This window comes from Ictidomys tridecemlineatus, chromosome 15, assembly GCF_052094955.1.
Source record: "Ictidomys tridecemlineatus isolate mIctTri1 chromosome 15, mIctTri1.hap1, whole genome shotgun sequence".
NCBI classification, from domain to species: Eukaryota; Metazoa; Chordata; class Mammalia; order Rodentia; family Sciuridae; genus Ictidomys; species Ictidomys tridecemlineatus.
The window spans coordinates 29,974,044-29,992,084 of record NC_135491.1 but is presented as its reverse complement, the minus strand read 5'-3'; the positions used below and the strand labels follow the sequence as shown (position 1 = coordinate 29,992,084).

Here is an 18,041-nt window from a genome sequence, read left to right as displayed (position 1 = left end):
AGAGCAGGCTGCACGGAGGAACGTGCTGATAGGAGAGAGGGGCCAGTGGGCACCCATTAGCTGGGGACTTCGAAGACAGCCACAGAACCTTCCTAAACCTTAGTTGCCTCCCCTGTGATGTGGGGAGACTGGCGGTCACCACCTTATGGAACTTTACCACGCATCAACTGAGATAACGTATGTCCGATGCCAAGAACAACGTCCCTCGCAAAGTAAATGCTCCAAAGACATCAGCCAGTGCCCTGACTACTACTGGCTCCAGACTGACTGTGGGGAGTGGGCTCGAGTCACGAGACCTGTGTTCTGATGCTGTTCCCACCGTGTTGGCCCGGTGGCTTCACACAAGTCCCCTCACCACTCATCTTCCTGCAGGGAAGCAGGATCTAAGGGCTTAGGATTCTGCAGTCAGACACACCTGGGTTTAAAACCTGGGTCCAGGGGCTGGGGTTCTGGCTCAGGGGTAGAGCGCTTGCCTAGCACGTGTGAGGCACTGGGTTTCATCCTCAGCATCACATAAAAATAAATAAACAAGCAAATAAGATGAAGGTATCGTGTCCATCTTTACCTAAAAATATAAAAAATAAAAAATAAAAAAACCTGCATCCACCATTCATTTGGGGACACCACCTAACCTGTCCAGGCCTTGGTTTTCTGATCTATAGAAATGGGAACAATCCACATCTTGAAGAATTGTTTCAGGAGCAGTGAGATGAGTGGGGTTTAGAAGGATATCTGGCACTTGGTAAACAACCCAAAAGTGGTATTCACTGTTATCATTACTGGTACAGGCACTGCAGTGGCCCCCGGCCAAAGATGTCCTCATCCTGATTCCTGGAGTCTGTGACTACGTTCCCTTACATGGTAAAAGGGATTAGGTGGCTGCAGTGAGAGGAACCTGCAAAAATCTGAGTGGGCCTGGGCACTGGAGGGCCTCAAGGACACCGTGGTTCCCAGGCCAAGCACTCAGACAAGACCTCCCGATTCTGCCTGAACGTCCCCATCCTCCTCTTGTCCCCTCTGCAGGGAGAGTTCGCGTGCCCAGGGTGCATCCAGAGGGCTGATGCTTTCCTTTATCATCCTGGTTCCAGTGTGTGCAAACCACTTCCTGTGTGAGGGGTCAGTTCCTCTTTTGGGAAATAGAGAAGTGCCAGTCCCAAGAGCTAGGCTGGTAGGACATCAGCACCGCTTACATCATCAGAGTCGCACTGCCCCCAACCAAACTGGCCTGCTTGTTCTCGACCCAGGAGCCAACAGGTAATTTTTGCAGAGAGCTCTCAGCTCAATGAATTTTGCAGTTGCTCTGTGTCTATGTTTTTTTATGTTTTACTTTTTGGTCATTTTTAAGATGGAGTCTTGCTGTGCTGCCTAGACTGGACTCCAACTCTTGGGCTAAGTGGTCCTCCTGTGGCTGGGACTACAGACACGTGTCACCTCTTTTGCTCCCAGAGCTATGCTTACTGTTGCTCTTTCTGCCCTTTGGCTATATCAAGAGCACTAAGCAGACACCAGAAGCTATAGACCTTTCTTTCCAATACCCTGACTTCCATCGCAGATTCACATGCCATGGTTAACGACACCAAATTCCTCAAAAAAAAAATTTCTCATTTTAAAGATATCAATAGACATATCACTTGTCACCTTCAGCAGCACCTGCCCCCATGGCACGGTGTCCCCAGTGCCTGCCTCGCCAGCTATGCTTGATGATATCAATAATCATTAACCAAGGGACAGCTGGGTACTGTGCATTGATGTCTCTATCCTGCTCTTGAAGGAGGTGACACACAGCCACATGCCAAGCACAGGCCTGCAGCCATCCTGCCCTCAGGCCCGCTTGCTGCTGAGAGGCCAGGACTCAGGGTGAGAAACCCATCTGTCAGCACCAGGCACACAGCTCAAGGGCCTTCAGTGCTGATGAGCTTTGCCTCTCGAGGCTGCTGGAACAAGACTCAGGGAGCGCCCGGCTTGCATCTTCTCTTTACAATGGAAGATTTCTTCTCCCCTCAAGACAGTGCAGGTGAGGACAGTTTGCAGTCACACCCGTCTCCACTGCTTCGTCACTTAACCTGCCTGCCCAGTTTCCACATCTGTAAAGTGGAGGAAACACCTAATTCCCAGGGTTATTGCAAAGGGCATTTATTGTCTGGTGTGTGGTAGCTGTGTGCACAGGCCTCTCCCATTCCTGGGTGGGGTTGGTGAGCATGGGCACTGAGGGGTGCCACATTCCCTAAATCCACTTGGTCCCTGAGGTTCTGATCATGAGTAGCTACATTTCAGAGCTCTAAAAGTGAATCTGGATCTTCTTAGTGCAGATTTCAAGAGTTGGCACGGTAAGGAGCTCTTGTGGTTAGCCCTTGCTTCATGGCAGCTCCAGTAATCACGATGCAGCACAGGACGTGATCAAAGCTAAGGGACAAGGTCAATAATTTCATCCTTTCATTCCCTCCCTGCAAGCCCGATGAGTCCGGGAGCCATGTTAGCTTTAAAATGAGGAAACTGACTCTCGTGGGAGGCTGATGCAGAGCCAATATGTGGGTGCCAACGGATGCATGCTCTGCTACTAACCATGAATCTGCGCTGACTTCCTTTCCCTTTCTGACAAACTGAGAAGAACAAACACATACCCACTAAAGGCAGGGGCAATGGGACTGGTAACTCCAGAATGTGCCGGAGAAGGAAAGCAGCCAATCCATTTGCCTTCACTGCGGCAAGATCAAGCAGCCTCCTTGCCTGTGGGAGAAGAAGAAGCCATTATTTCTCCAGAAGGGCTGAGGAGGGGTGTGGGAAGGTTTCGACCAAGTACAAGTTGAGCATCTCTAATCTGCAAACCTGAAATAGGAAATGCTCCCAAATCCAAACTTTCTGAGCATCAACACGACATCACAAGGGGATGATTCCATAGTATGAAACTGTTGCATGCACAGAATTATTTGAAATATTGTATAAGATTATCTTCAGGCTATGTGTGTAAGGTGTAGATGAAACATAAATGAATTGCACTTTTAGATTTACATAATAAAACATCCCCAAGATGTTTTATTATGTATATGCAAATATTCCAAAATCTGAAAAAAACAAATAGAAAACCAAGACACTTCTGATTCAAGCATTTAAGATAAAAGAGACTCTATATGAACTACAACGCCATAGGATCTCTCTGCCATCACAATCAAAGGCCTGAAAAACAAATAAATTATCACAGGAGTTAAAAGAAGTTGGTACAATATTGACTGGTGAAATGAACACACTCATCCAATCTGGCTCCTTCTCCAAGCCCCCTCAAGAAGTAAATACCTAAAAAAATAAACAAATGTACAAAGAGAAGGAAAATGGTTCCAGATGCTGTCGATGACTTGAAAGAAAAGCGATTTCAAGTCTCGTGGCTTCCATGCTTGAACATGATCTCTGTTCTTGAGCCCCAGCCTGAACTGGTCCCTGAATCTGGGCCTGGCTCATCAATTGCCCATTTGCCATCTCCACTCATAGACACCCACACATGTGCCAAGCCTAGAGCCATCCACATGTCAGCTGAAGTCAACGCCATCTTCCAGGTGCTTAGCCCCAGAGGTTTGAAGTCACCCTTGAAGCTTCAATCCACCAGAAATCCTTTGGGCACCATTAAGTATACCTAGAACACTGCCCAATGGAACTAGAAATCAACTACAAATGTGAGCCACGTGCGAGATTTAAAATCTTCCAACAGCCACCTTCTTTAATGTTTAAAAAGATGAAATTGATTTTAACTATATATTCCATTTAACCCAAGATATGCAAAGGATTACCATTTCAATACGTAGTCAGTATTATAAAAAAAAAATGAGTGTGATAATGCAGCATTCTTTCCTCCATATTGTCTCTAAAATCTGGTGTGTCTTATGCACTCAGAGAATATCCGTGTGGACCACGTGTTCTGAGCACTCAGTGCCCACACATGGCCTCGTCGACAGCTGCCGAGCCGCGCCATTCCCCCGTACCCGCTCTAGAACACCCTGCTCACCTAGAAAACCTCAGAGCCTGCCAAATGGGCCTCCCTTCTGTGTCCCTACCCCATCATCTCCTTTATAAATAAAAGATCCTCACACCTCCTGTTAAACAGCACCATCAAACCCTGAGTCCACAGTAAACTTCATGGCACAAAACAGACAAAAGTCTCTGTCCATAACCGTCTGGCTCTCAGCTGCACCCCAACCTCCCCTGCCCACCCGACTCAGCACTGGCCTCCTATTCCCTGGGAATCCCAGCATGCTCCTGCCTCTGGGCCTCTGTTCTGGCTGCATCCCCGGCCTGCACTGCCCTCTCCCCACCTGGGCCACAGCGAATTCCCTCCCCTCCTCCAGTTCTTTGCCCAGATTCCATCTTCCCAGTGGGATCTCTCAACTACTCTATTTAAACGTGAACTCACTTGCTCCCTGCTCTCCCTACCCTCTCCACGTCCAGAACATTCCACCCACTCTCTGCGGCACGAGCACTTTCTAACACACTCTGCAGCTCAATTCCTTCTGCCCCTAGAAGAGTACCGGGCCCACTCCCAGGGCTCAAGAACTGGCTGAATGAAGGAACAAGATGGGACTCAGAAGACTCCGGGAAGCCAAATCCCAAGCCAACAATAGGGAAGTCAGGAAGTGCATAGGTCTAGAATCTGTCAGGGGGCTCTGAGACTCTCATCATCTGGTACCTCTGGAACCAAAGAAAATGACAAAGGCAAGCACTGAGTCAAAGTGGTCTGTGAACTAGGTCTCCAGATGCCCACTCCAGGCCACCAGCAAATATCCCCGCCTGCTGTGGCAAAGTGGGCCTATTGATATTCTGGAAAGGGTAAAGAGAGGATCCCTGGCCGGGCGTGAAGGCACATGCCTGTAATCCCAGCAGCTCAGGAGACTGAGGCAGGAGGATCACAAGTTCAAAGCCAGTCTTAGCCATTTAGTGAGGCCCTACGCAATTCAGTAAGATCCTGTCTCCAAATAAAATACAAAAAAGGGCTGAGGATGGGGCTCAGTGGTTAAGCGCCCATGGGTTCAATCCCTGGTACCAAAAAAAAAGAAGTGGGAGGTGGATCTCTGGATTATGAGACATCAGGCACAATTAAATTAATCATACACCAAACACAGGTTTAATGACCCGGTGCAAACAAACGCTGAACACTGAAACTTTTCCTACCAGCACCCACTGCCTCTCAGCCCCTGGGCTCCCAGGACTCTGGTTATCAGACCTTTACCTCCAGGTGGGTCTAGGCAAGGAATTTGGTCAATCCAGAAGGAAAGTCTAAAGATGCAGATAAATAGATAGATAGATAGATAGATAGATAGATAGATAGATAGATAGATAGATAGATATCTTAATCTGCCATTTCCCAAAATCTCTACAGTGGAATGCATAGCAGACAAATTTTACCTGCAAAGTCATTGAATTTTAAAGTTCTCTATTTCAATAACAAGAAGGACAACCAAGGACTACCATATGCCCAAAGAAAATATTTAATATGGGAAGTAAAAGTCAAACCAGTGGGGAAAGGGAAAGCAACTCGTTGGATAGAAAAGTTTATGTGTGATGAAGGAAACAACCTAACCTACCCAAGCAAACAAAACACAACAAAATAACTATCATTGTGATCTTTAAGGAAAAGAAAAGATTGTATTCATAAAACAAGAGCAAGATGCTATAATGAAGGAATAGTCAAAATTGCCCTTGCATATTAAAAGTGTGATAGCAAAAATGAAAAATTTAAGAGTTTACAATACAGAATATCATATATAAAATAGAGCAAAAAATAGAAATGGAAAATAGAAGGAAATTAAAGAGTTAGTCAAGAAATTATAACATTCAAGTAATTATAATTGCATAAAGAAAAAATAAAGTGGAATAAACTCATCAATTAAATTTCCCAGAACATAAAGATATGAGCTTCTGCATTCAAAGAGCCTGTTGGGTATCCAGCACCCGAGGCACATAAGTGTGAAATTTCAGAACGTTGAAGACCAAAAGAAAATCTGAAAAGCTTCCAGAAAGACATATATAATGGTTTTAGAGTTCTTAGCAACAACATCCGGAAGAGAAGGTAACGGAATAATGTCATCAGAATTCTAAAGAAAAATGATGGCCAATATAGAATTTCATACCCAGTCTAACTGTCAATAAAGTGTGGTTGAAATGACAGATACACATTCTTTCTAATGAATTTACTAGAAGACATATGATCTATCATAATGGAATAAATAATAAAAGAAGAAGACTAGTATTCAGGATACAGGAAACCCAACACAGGAAGGCCAATATCAGGATGATGGCTGGGGGCTACACAGAGGGCCACCTGTTTAGACGGAATCACCATTGACTCAAATCTTAGGGCCGTCACCTCCGAGATCACAGGTAAGCCTGGCCCTCATCCTTATCTGTCTGTGACTTGTCTTCACCAGGAGCTAGCATCATTCCTCTCAACCCTGCTAAGTCAGCTGAGGACATTCATTTCACCCCACAGAAGCGCTTGTCTTGACCTCTTCCTGGGAGCCAGAATAGCTTTTAGTGAGCTCACAACTGGGTGAAAGAGAAACCCACGTCCCCTGACCATATTCCCACTGGACATGCAGCTCCACTCTCATACCAGTGCTTCCTGATCCTCCAGCCTGACCTTGTCCACCAACCTCCCAGAGTCCCCTATAAACTCCCAGGGAAGGCAGGGCCAGTCCACATCCACAAGACCCTGTTAGGCTTCCCTGACCTGGGAACACTGACCTTAGAAAGGGCAATTTGGTCCTTTCCTCACACAACAATGTGTGGCTTGCTACTCAGTTTTTCAAAAGAAAAAAAAAATCCAGCATTTAAGGGTTTAGTTTAAAAGGTGCTAAAACCATAAAGTGAAGGAATGATTAACACCAAAGTTAGGCCAGACGTTGGCTCTGGTTGCTGCAACTGAAGAAGGGTCTGGGTGCTGATAGCATTCTATTTCTTAATCGGGGTGATGCAACATATTTATCCGGTATGTATGAAATTTATCCACTACTCTGTAGGCATGGTATGTTTCCCAATCTAAAAATGTTTAAGTTAATATTGTGACAGGAGCAAGCAATTCAGAGTTCACTCTGACACCCCAGTCCCATTAACTTTAGCAGTTGCATGAGTCACACGGACAGTTGATATCACAGCTGGTGTTACCAGTCTCAGGTTTCCTAACAACTGTTATTCCCAACTGAGCAAAACCACAGGAAGCCCTCACATTTTATGACAGAGAAAGAACACAAGAGCTGGATGCAGTGGTGCACATCTATGATCCCAGCAGCGAAGGGCACTGAGGCGGGAGGATGGCAAGTTCAAAGCCAGCCTCAGCAAAAGTGAGGTGCTAAGCAACTCAGTGAGACCCTGTCTCTCTATAAAATACAAAATAGGGCTGGGGAGAGGGCTCAGTGGTTGAGTGCCCCTGATACTCCCCTCACTCCCCGAGGGAAAAAAAAAAGAAAGAAACAACTTAAACTTTGGAGAAAAACAGACCTGGATTCAAATTCTAGCTGGCCCCTTCCCAGATGAGCAATTTGGATGGTTTCCACATTGTCAAGGAAGACTGTAGTCACACCACACCATTGGGAGGACGTAGTGAGGCTTAAATGATGTAGTAGAGGGAAAAGGCTGAGTACAGCGTGGGGCACATAGTAGGTCCTTTTAAACACATATTTGATGTTTAAGGGAGCCTAGGGAAGGCTAGGTTGAGGATAAGGAAATACACTACTCCGTCTTCAAGCTGGCTGATTATTTATAGTGCAGACACATTGAGGCAGCAACAGTAGCAAAGGTTACTTTATGGATTTAGTTCCTTAGCTTGCATTTTGTTTCATTCCACAGTCCTCTTCAGCCCCCAACCTGATATCATTGTCAATGGTCAGTGGTAGCACCTCTGTGTAGGAAATTGCAAGGTTCCCCGTGGGGGTCACGTTAATAGGACATACCACAGTTACCACCCACACTGAATCCGAAATTCTGCCGTGGGGGGGGGGGGGCGCACCAAACACCAAAGCACAACTTGAAGGAAACTCAGAGAAAGGTGGATTCTAAACACCTAGAGCTCGCTGGGCCGCCCTTGGCCCCTCCCCCAGTCCTCAGCTCTGCTCCCCACTGTCCCTTCCACAGCTCAGCTCAGTCCCCACTTTCCATGTGGCTTCTGCGGTCCACTTAGTTCTTTCTCAGGAGGGATTCTTAGTTTATGAAATCTAGCCCGTCTTCGTCCCAACCTAAGCATTTTAAGGTCCTTAGTTTCCCTCTATATTCTGCTTTAGCTGCATCTCATAGACTTTGATAATAATATTCTTACTTGGGGGGCAGTGCCAGGGATGGAACTCAGGGTGCCCAACCACTGAGCCACACCCCCAGCCCTATTTTGTATTTTATTTAGAGAGAGTCTCGCTGGGTTGCTTAGCACCTCGCTTTTTTTTTTTTTTTTTTTGGCTGAGACTGGCTTTGAACTCACAATCCTCCTGCTTCAGCCTCCCAAGCTGCTGGAATTACAGGCCACCTCACCCAGCTCTCATTATTATTTTGATCTTAATTACTTTCTGATTTCCACTATGATTTCTTCTTTGATCCATAAGCTATACCATTTTTTTTTCTTTACCAATCCAAATACTTCCTCTGTCTGGGCCCTAGGCATCTCAGCTAGCTTCTCCAAATCCCTCAGAGCATCCAGACCAGACCACACTGCTGATCACTTGATCAGAGACAACCAGACATTAGCCTGTAACTTCCTGGGTGGGCCACTTCTATCCCTCCAGTAAAACACAAGAGACTTGAACAGGTAGGCTCTCGGGGTGTGAGCGTAGGTCTTATCTGCACCAGTTAGACAGGACCACAATGTGTCTGCACTGTGAATAGTTAGCCAACTTGAATCAACCTGAAAACAGAGTCGTTTATTTCATCATCCTCCACCGAGCCTTGCCTAGGTCCACACATCAAATATGTGTTTAAGAACAGGCAAAAATAAAAACTACAAATTTCCCCAATTCAGACCATTCTAAAACTCCAACTGAACTCCACTCCATTCATTCACTCAGCAATCCATTCATTTCAGCAGCAAGTGTTTCCAGAGCACTTACCATAGTACCATGGACTCTGAGTACCAACGTCAGGTAAGAGCCTGGAATGTGATAAGCTCTGAATAGCGTCTGGCTGAAGAAATGAGTGAATGAATTAGTGGTGAATGAACGGTCAAAGCTGTGGTCCCACAGTGGCTCTCTGCTCAGCCACCGTCATCCAAACCACTTTCCTGGGCCTTAATTCCCTATTCTGTCAAGTGGAATGTGAATGCCTCTTTTCCATCTGGAGGCCTGACAATCATCGCTGTTTGAGGAAAATAAAACAGAGCGTTTCAAAAAAATACCCACAGACGCTTTTCTGTCCTTGCGGTCTCCGTTGAATCATCGTATTTTCAGGGACAGCTACATCCCGGCTCCAAACGCCTGTGATCTAACATGATTTCCCATTAGAAATCCTACGAGGACACATTAGTGCGTTGCGTGCTATTTCAATTATTGATACAGACTTAATATAGTGAAGAGTTATGCTCTGTTGAGCTGTTCATTTAAAAGACAGCGATAAGCACGTGCAAGGACAGAACGTGGCTTATAACAGCAGTCAGGGGTGACATGGATGTGTGCTTCCTATGTGCCATATTAAATTCTCCCCAAAATCACGTAAGATAAGTATGGAACTATTTAGAGTGCTGTTCAGATGAGGAAACTGAGACAGGAGAGACTAAGGATGCATAGGTTCCACACAGAAGTCGGAAGCACCCCGAGCTGACCTTGACCCTGCATCATTCCGGCACCAGAACCGGAGCCCACCTCCTGCCCTCACCAGCAGTGGTTCACTGCCAATAGCCAAGGGCAGCTCCTCCCCTCCTGGCTGCTCTTTAGGGGGAATCCCGGGGACACGTTACCCCACGGGCTGCCCTCCCAGGCACAGTCAGTCTGATGACTAAGAGCCTTTCCTGTGAACGCCGACCCTAGGCCATGCCTCACCCTCTGGGAGGACGTGAAAATGGGCAGTCTGATGTCATCACACTCGTACTGGCTGATGAAGCCGCGCTCCCGCACCAGGTCCAGCACAGCCTCCACGTGGCTGTACAGTCTCCTGACGATGGCCGGCCGGTGACTCTGCAGGTCTCGGGCTGGGTGGAGTGAGTGGGGGTCCCAGCCGCCACGTGGCTCAGGGGACTGACCGCCGGCCTGGGCTTCCTGGAGAGCTGCGACCAGCTTCTCACAGCCCCAAGCGCCCTTGTTCCCGACAGTGTCCAGCAGGCGCCTGGCCAAGCGGGAAAGAGGCTGGCCTGGGAGGCTGAGGCTCTCGTAGTCCTCCCAGGAGAGGACTTCCCAGGACAGCAGCCAGTCCAAGATGCTCTCGAAGCCCTCCAGGGACCCGGAGACCAGCAGCCCCACCAGGTGACTCCTCTGTGCCTGGAGAGCCTCCGGGGAGCACATCTCACAACCTAGGGAGAGAAGGACGGAGAGCAGGGCTCAGGAGGCTTCCCCAGGAGCCAGGGAGGGGCGGCCAGCCCACCCCAGGACCTGGTCAACCGTGGCGCCCCCCCCAGCGTTACGCACCCCAAGCTCTCCACGGTACAGACCGCAAACCAGGCCCGAGCTCCAGGTCCCACGGCAAGATTGAAGCAGCCAAGAACTGAATCAAGAATCCCTGGCTCCCATCTCCTGCTCCATCCCCAGCTTCAGAGGTTCAAAAGGGCTGGAGCTAAGATGAGGAGCAGTGTCTCCTGGGGGATCAGGGAATTGGCTCTCTTTGAGGCAGGAAGAGAGTACCTTGCCACCAAGCTCGGATTCCCGCCAAGCAGCTTCAATAAATGCGGGAGCACCATCCTAAATGCTTTGCTGCGTGAATCCACTTGCCTGCCTGCCACTCTGAAATCGGTGCCGTGCTCAGCCCCCTTTTACAGAGGAAGAAACTGAGGCACACAGGGTTGCACAAACCATGCACGAGGCAGAGCTGGGACCTGAAGGCACGCAGCACGACTTCAGGAGGCATCCCCTTAACCCCTGTACTGGAGTTCCCCACAGGGCCTCGGGCCCACCCCTGTGTGGGTGACCCACAGCCACCCAACTGGGGAATGTGGCTACCGAGACACCAGGCGAGGTGAGGTGGAAAACCGTGGTGCAGACTAAGTTGTTTCAGAGCCTGCTAGAGTGTCTGCACGCGCGCACGCGCACACACACACACACACACACACACACACACACACCCCAGCCCTCACGTCCTCCACACACACCACCACACATCACAGGCTGGCACTGTCACTGTGGCCGTCATCAATGGCTTACTCTGGGCTCAGCCCCCAGACTCTGGGAATTTGAGGGGAAGTGACCTCCAGAAGCGCCAAGCCCTAGCAGCACCCCTGAGTGGCAGAGAAAATCTCTCAACATGGTCAGTTCTGTGACTGTCACAGGGTCAGGGACAAGGGCTGGTGTAGCGCCCAGGGAAAACGAAAGTGAAAGGAAGAAAGGCACGGAAGAGGACAGCTGAGGGACACGGGCAGCAAGTGGCCTGGGGGCTTCGCCTCTGTCCTGCTGGGCCCATGGCAAAGCCTGGGTCTAGCCTTCCTGGCCCCCATCCCTAAGCTTGGCACGTGCTTGGCCCAGCAGAGGACCCTGGGAAGGGTCATCAATCAAACCTCCAAGCAGAGAGGGGGGGGACGGGAGCATCCTGCACCTTCTCATAAGACAGCGACATGCAGACTGGCCTCATGCCTGGCCTGCATGTCACCTGGACCTGTGTGTCCGGCAGCGTGGGGGAGACGGTGTCCCTATGCACAGGCCACTGCAAACCAGGAATTAAGACAGCTCTCCTTGGTCAAGAAGGTGTCCTCACTGAGCCACCAACAACCAGGGACGAGGGAGGGGAGGACAGCAAGGGGCGGTGGAGTTCTGGGTGGGACCTGGGGTAGTCTCAGCAGCAGAGACACTAGCCCCCAACCCCTGTCCAGTCCTAGGCAGTAACTGCCCCCACTCTCCCTCCCTGAGAGTAGCCCACAAGAGGGGTCAGCACCCTCCTCGGCCCTCAGCCTGGCAAGCAGGGTGCAGCCAGGAGAAGGGGACGGTGAAGACCAGGCCGAGCCCAGGCAGCGCCCCTCCTCTTACCCGGGGATGCCCAGGGAGGGACATCCGCTACCGCCTTCTCATGTGGACAGTCCAGCCCAGCCTCTCGGCAAAGCCCACCAGGAGGAGCGGGGGAGCAGGCAGGCCAGGCCACCTGTGGGTGAGCCTTGAGCAGAGCGGGGCACTGGACGGGCAGTCCTGGGTCGCCCACAGACCCCACCTTCAGGGGAAATCCCGAAAGGATGGGCCGGAAGCCGGAGCCAGCCACAGAGCACCGTGATCTTGGCCCAGAGCCTGGTGCGTCCAGGGTGGCCCTCACTGAAAGGCAGGACAGGGCCCGCTGGAGACCCGAGACACACCCAGCAGACGTGCCCACTCCCAGGGACAGGAGCTGCAAGGAGCAGGCCCTTCCCAAACATGCCAAGGCCGGGGCTGCCTGGCTAGGGACATAAGGGACTCAGAGGGAGAGGCTGGCCCAAGCCATGAGGCCTGGTGATTTGTCCTCCTGCCAGCCGTGGGAAAATCCCATCTGTGCCAATCTGGTGGAAACCTCAGAGCCAGGAGAATCCCCAGGGACCCACGCAGCCAGCCCCGCCTCTCAGCAGGCGTGGCTCTAGCTCCTCTTAAACACCTGGCAAAGAAGACTGACCTCACTAGCCAGCTCAGGAAGTTCATAAACTCAGGAAGTTCTTCGTTATATCTAGCTTAAGTTACTCCTGCTTCCATTTAAATTGGAAGGGAGGGAAATAGGTAAAAATGTTCACTCATCGCTTATTCCATAAAAACTGTGCCTGAAATCCTACCACTTGCACCTTTACCACCTGGGCAGACTCCCCCTCTTTAGATCAATACTTCAGTCGGCCTCTATTGCCTTTTCTTCTCTAGTTGTTAGAGGTTAGGAGTCACTACTTGGGGAGGCTGAAGCAAAGAAAGGCACCACTTTGTGAAACAGAGGGTCAAGGTGACCCACGTGGCACCTCCCTTACCCCCAAGCTCAGGCCTGCACCCGCACACTCCTTCCTCCCTGATCACAGCCTGCCGGCTTCTCTGCAGTCACAACAGGTGGGTTGAGATCTTAGCCTCCACCCCTGCAGACACAAGCAGAGGGAGGCCCCAGGAGGCCCAGCTAGGGCTGCCTGGGTCCGAGCTGGGGCCAAGCCTCCCCTGGGCCATTAGATCCAATCCCTCCTTCCCCTGGCCACAGGGTCTTCCTCCCTCCCCTGCCCTTGGCTGCTCTTCCCTCCGAGACCACTCCCACGGGACACAGGGGACTGATTCCTCCTCCCTGGCGGCTGTCCTCGGTCAGCTCCAAGCCCCTTTGCCCCCGTCTGTGGCTGAACAGCTGTCCTCAAATCCTCCTGCTCGTCCCCTCCAATGGCCCTTCCAACCCCCCAACCCCCCATGGCCACTTTGGTCGAGGTCACCCGTGACCTCCCATGACACAATCTCATCTGTCTCCTCTGGTCTCCTCTGCCAGAGGCGTCGGCCCCCACGGCTCTCCTCCCCCTTGATGTGCTCCCCCCAAGACTCCGACTCCTCCCCCGTCCCACCGGATGCGCTCTCTCTTTCTCTCTCTCTCTCTCTCTCCTCTCTCTCTCTCTCTGGCTGGTTCCTGGTCCCGGGGCCCCAGAGCTCAAGGACTGGACCTCTCCTCCATACCCGCTCCCCGAGTGAGCCCACCTGCTCTCCTGGCTTGAAATACCGCCTCCTGGTGACGAACCCTAACTGTCCTCAGCAGCTCCAGTCCCACCCCCCACTCTTCCCAGGGCCCACTCGACACCACATGGATGTCTGGGGGCATCTCAAGCTGGAAAAGCACAAAACCAAAGCCCTGACCTTCCCCCAAACAGCTCCATCTCAGCGATGGCAGCCCCAGACTTCTAGATGCTCAAGCCAAAGCCTCAGCGTCCTCCTAGGCTCTACCTTTCTCCTGCACCCCACATCCTAGCAACCCAAGCTTCAGCATACTCACTGAATCTGAAATCTCTGTCCTGCGTGGTCCCCCTTCACTGTGTCCTCCTGTTCCCTCGTGCCCTACCGTCCACTCTCAGCCTCACAGCTAGCTGAACCTGCTAAGGCAGAGCAGGTGGACTCCCTCACTCAGAGCCCTGTGGTGGCCCACACGGTCACCTTCAATGACCCATGCAGTGAACACTCAGCTCCCTGCCACTTACCTTTCTGCACTCACTTCCTCCTAATTCCTCACCCACTCCTGGCCCAGCTACACTGGCCTCCTCCTCCTTCCAAGAACAAGTCAGGCCTGCTCCTGCCTGTCATACTCCTGCCTCAGGACATTTGCACCAGCTCTTTGCTTGATGGGCATTCTCTCTACGCCCCCCCCCCCAAAATAGTCACCTGGCTTGTCCCTCACCTCCTTAAGACTTTGCTCCATGGTCACCCTCTCAAGAGGCCTTCCCTGTCTATGCTATACAAAACTGCCACCCCCAACCACAGCACCCATCCTTGCCTGTTTTCTTTTTCTCCATAGCTCTTCTCACCCCCTGAGATGCCATGAGTTTGCTTACTTCTCGGCTGGTGCTCCTTTCTAGAGTGTGTACTCCACAAGAGCAGGGCAGGAGTGCTGTCTGATGTTCCATTGCCTGGTCTCCCCTGTCTCCCTCGGTGCATTGAGAAAGGTTGTTGGAAGGAATGAAAGAATGCACTTGCTCTATGTGGCTCCAATGGCACACGAGGACCCAAGGGGGTGACAGAGGCAAGCCACCGCCGCTAGCTGAATGAAACAAGAGCTGCAGCTGCAGGACACTGAACAGCCACCTCACAACTAACACACTCAGGGTTGGGGCTTGTGCTGCAGAGGAATTCCCACCAGGGTGGGAGGGAGGTGGCTGGACGGGGCACTTTCAGGCTCAGATTGAGAGAGGCAAAGGGGGCTTGAGTCACCAACAGACCAGGGGCTCTGGCAGTGCCATAACACAGGGCCAGTGGGGATAGCAACCTGGTCTTCACTAAGAGGCCAGAGGAGGGGTGGCAGGCCAACTTTTCCCCCTCTGTAGAATAGGGACCCTGGAGGAGACCAGGTCATGGTCCATGGACAGCCAGGCGACAGGGAAAGAGCTTAGGGAAAGAGCCAGGAAAGTCGGAGCATCTGAGAGCCTGGGTCCACGCTCCAGGAAGACGCACCCCAAGGCAGCGGAGTGGGAGTTTTCAATTTGCCTGAAGACAGGTAAGACCAGGTGGCTGCTCCCCCAACCTGAGAGGCAAAGCAGAGGCCCACAGCAGCAGGCCTGGGTGGGTGGGCCTGTCTGGGCAGGGGCGGGATCTGAACAGGGCCTTCTCCGCACCAAGGGGGAAGGAAGAGGCCAGAGAGCCCAGTAAGAGTTACAGGGCGCAGGCAGGGTGAGCGATGTCCCTCGCTGGCCCTGGAGAGAAAGGACGCAGTCTCCTCCCTCCACAGCCCCCACCAGCCCCAAGGCACAGCCTCTCAGGTTGCAGAGACCGCTGGGGACTCCAGCCAATTTGCCCACACCCCAGAGCCCTCACCCTCGGTGACCGCAGCGTGCCAGGGGGCTCCCGCCCTCGCGACGCCCCGTTCTTCTCCCTCCCCTGGGGGAAACCGAGGCCACTCCTCCCCAAGCCGGGCGGCCAGCCTGGCTCCGGAGCCAAGTGACCCCGGGGCGGGACCCTCGGTGCCCACTGTCCGCCTGCCTTCCTGGCGCCTGGACGAGCACTCACCGCCCAGCGGCCGGCACCCGGATCCTCGGGCCCCAGCGGGACGCCCCTGCACCAGGGGATCCGGCAGGTCCAGGATTCGCCCCGCCCCGGCCCCGCCTCCCCGGGCCACGCCCACTTCTGCCGCCCTCGGCCCCGCCCACTCCGGCCGCCCTCGTCCCCGCCCACTTCGGCCGCCCTCGGCCCCGCCTCCCGGGCCCCGCCCACTTCGGCCGCCCTCGGCCCCGCCTCACCTGGCCCCGCCCACTTCGGCCGCCCTCGGCCCCGCCCACTTCTGCCCTGCTCCGCGGCGAGGAGGCCGTTCGCCTCCCGCTCCGTGCGGTCCTCGGGTGGGCTGGCCGGTCCTCTCCTGGGACCGCGTGGATCCTAAGGACATGGTGCCGGCGGGACTGCGCGACCCTGGCCGCGTTCCCTGGCGAAGTGTGTGCCACCTTCAGGGCCACGTGGTCAACCCGGAGGGAACGGGAGTCCTGGCAGCAGGCCCCACCCCGGCCCGCCCAGAGACGCGCGCGCACCCCGGGCCCTGCGCGGTGCAACAGGCTGGGAAAGTCCGTGGTCAGCAGGAAACGACGCGCCGTTGAGGGACCAGAAGTCTTAGTCACCTTAGCCTACTGTACGCGACCCAGATGACAGGCTGGGTCAGAGTGGGCAGGGCCTTTCCGCTTCTCTTTGCTCAGTTTCCTGTGAAAGCTGAGGCCGGAGGACGCAGGTTGCGCACTAACGGGGCCTAAACACCGGCCTCTCGCAGTCTGGCCTACGGGCCCTGCAGCCGTCCCTCCCGGAATTTAAGAGCTTGGTTGTGTTTAATTGAGAGTTACTTTAGAACTTATTCTTCCAAGCAGACGACGATGGTTGTACATTTAAGGTGTTAAAATAAAAAACATTTTTTTATCCATATGCTAAGTGAAGCTAGTCAATCTTTAAACAAATACCAAATGACCCCTTTGATATAAGGGGAGTAAACAAGGACAGGGTAGGGACGAAGAGCTTGAGAAGAAGATTTACATTAAACAGGGATGAAAGGTGGGAGGGAAAGGGAGTGAGAAGGGAAATCCGCATGGAAATGGAAGGCGATCCTCAGGGTTATACAAAATGATATATAAGAGGAAAGGAGGGGTAAGACAAGATAATATAAATGGAAGAAATGATTTATAGTAGAAGGGGTAGAGAGAGAAAAGGGGAGGGGAGGGGAGGGGAGGGGAGGGGGATAGTAGAGAATAGGACAGACAGCAGAATACATCAGACACTAGAAGGACAATATGTCAATTAATGGAAGGGTAACTGATGGGATACAGCAATCTGTATACGGGGTAAAGTTGGGAGTTCATAACCCGCTTGAATCAAACTGTGAAATATGATGTATTAAGAACTATGTAATGTTTTGAACGACCAACAATAAAAAAAAATAAAATAAAATAAAAAACACTTATTTGAGGATTTTAAAAAAGCAAAATCTAACTCAAAAGAAAAATAATGAGAAATAAGGAAATAACGGACATTGGAGTAGTGCTTACTATATATCATCCGTTTTTACACGGTTAACTCAGTTAATCCCACCTACTGGGTATTGGCTGATAAAGAAACTGAGGCACATAAAAGCCAGGTAACCTGCCAAGGCCAACATTAGCCCCACACTCTGACACCAGAGGTCATGCTCTAACCGCTACCCCACACTGCTGAGGAGGGCACATGCTGCTTTAGGGGCCTGAGTGGGTGGGTACAGATCTGTCTTAGGATGTTGACCACCAGCTTGTCTGTCACATGTGCCTGCAGAGATGACCAGGATGTGGGTAAGCAAAGTGGGTGGGGGCTCCCTTCAACGTGGACCCCAGTGGGACAAAAGGCAGAAGGAGGGGAGAGGTGCCAGCACAGGAAGCTCATTCTTCTTGAGCTAGTGCTCTTTTTGGCTCCTGCCACCACCTGCAGATTCCAGTTTCTTCTGCCTTTAATTGAGGACTCACGTTGGTGACTCTCGGTGGCGCTCCCAGACCTTCTGTCTCAGATGGGGGCTGCCTCACTGGTCCCTCTTCTGGGGCTTCAGCTTCTTGGACTGAGCGGCTGCGGGCTCCTCCGGCTCTCTAGCCTATAGACAGCCATTGTGGGAGTGCCCAGCCTCTGACCCTGTAAGCCACGTGCCTCCCCTTTTATAATTACTTACCTATCCCATGGGCTCTGTCCCCCTGGAGAACCCTGACCAACACGGCCCCGCTTTCCCCTGACTCCAACTCCTCCAGCCACACTGGCCTCCCGGCTGTTCCTGAGATATGGCAA

The 18,041-nt window shown here is 52.0% G+C and overlaps 1 protein-coding gene across 11 annotated transcripts in view; it reads right to left on the bottom strand.

The window, feature by feature from the left end:
- The window catches only part of Nod2 (nucleotide binding oligomerization domain containing 2), a 37,718-nt gene extending 21,819 nt beyond the window's left edge, over positions 1-15,899 (bottom strand). For 8 of the 11 annotated variants that reach the window (XR_013430870.1, XR_013430872.1, XR_013430871.1 and 5 more), the window contains exons 1-3: positions 15,774-15,899; positions 9,996-10,462; positions 2,622-2,727 (exon numbers count right to left, since the gene is read on the bottom strand). Coding sequence is in view for 7 of the 11 variants with exons in the window: in XM_078032285.1 (XP_077888411.1) it covers positions 2,622-2,727; positions 9,996-10,454 (565 nt within the window). In the remaining 4 variants the exon portion in view is untranslated. The other 3 variants (XM_040279955.2, XM_078032286.1, XM_078032287.1) reach the window with 3 other exon arrangements.
- Between the last annotated feature and the right edge of the window lie 2,142 nt (positions 15,900-18,041).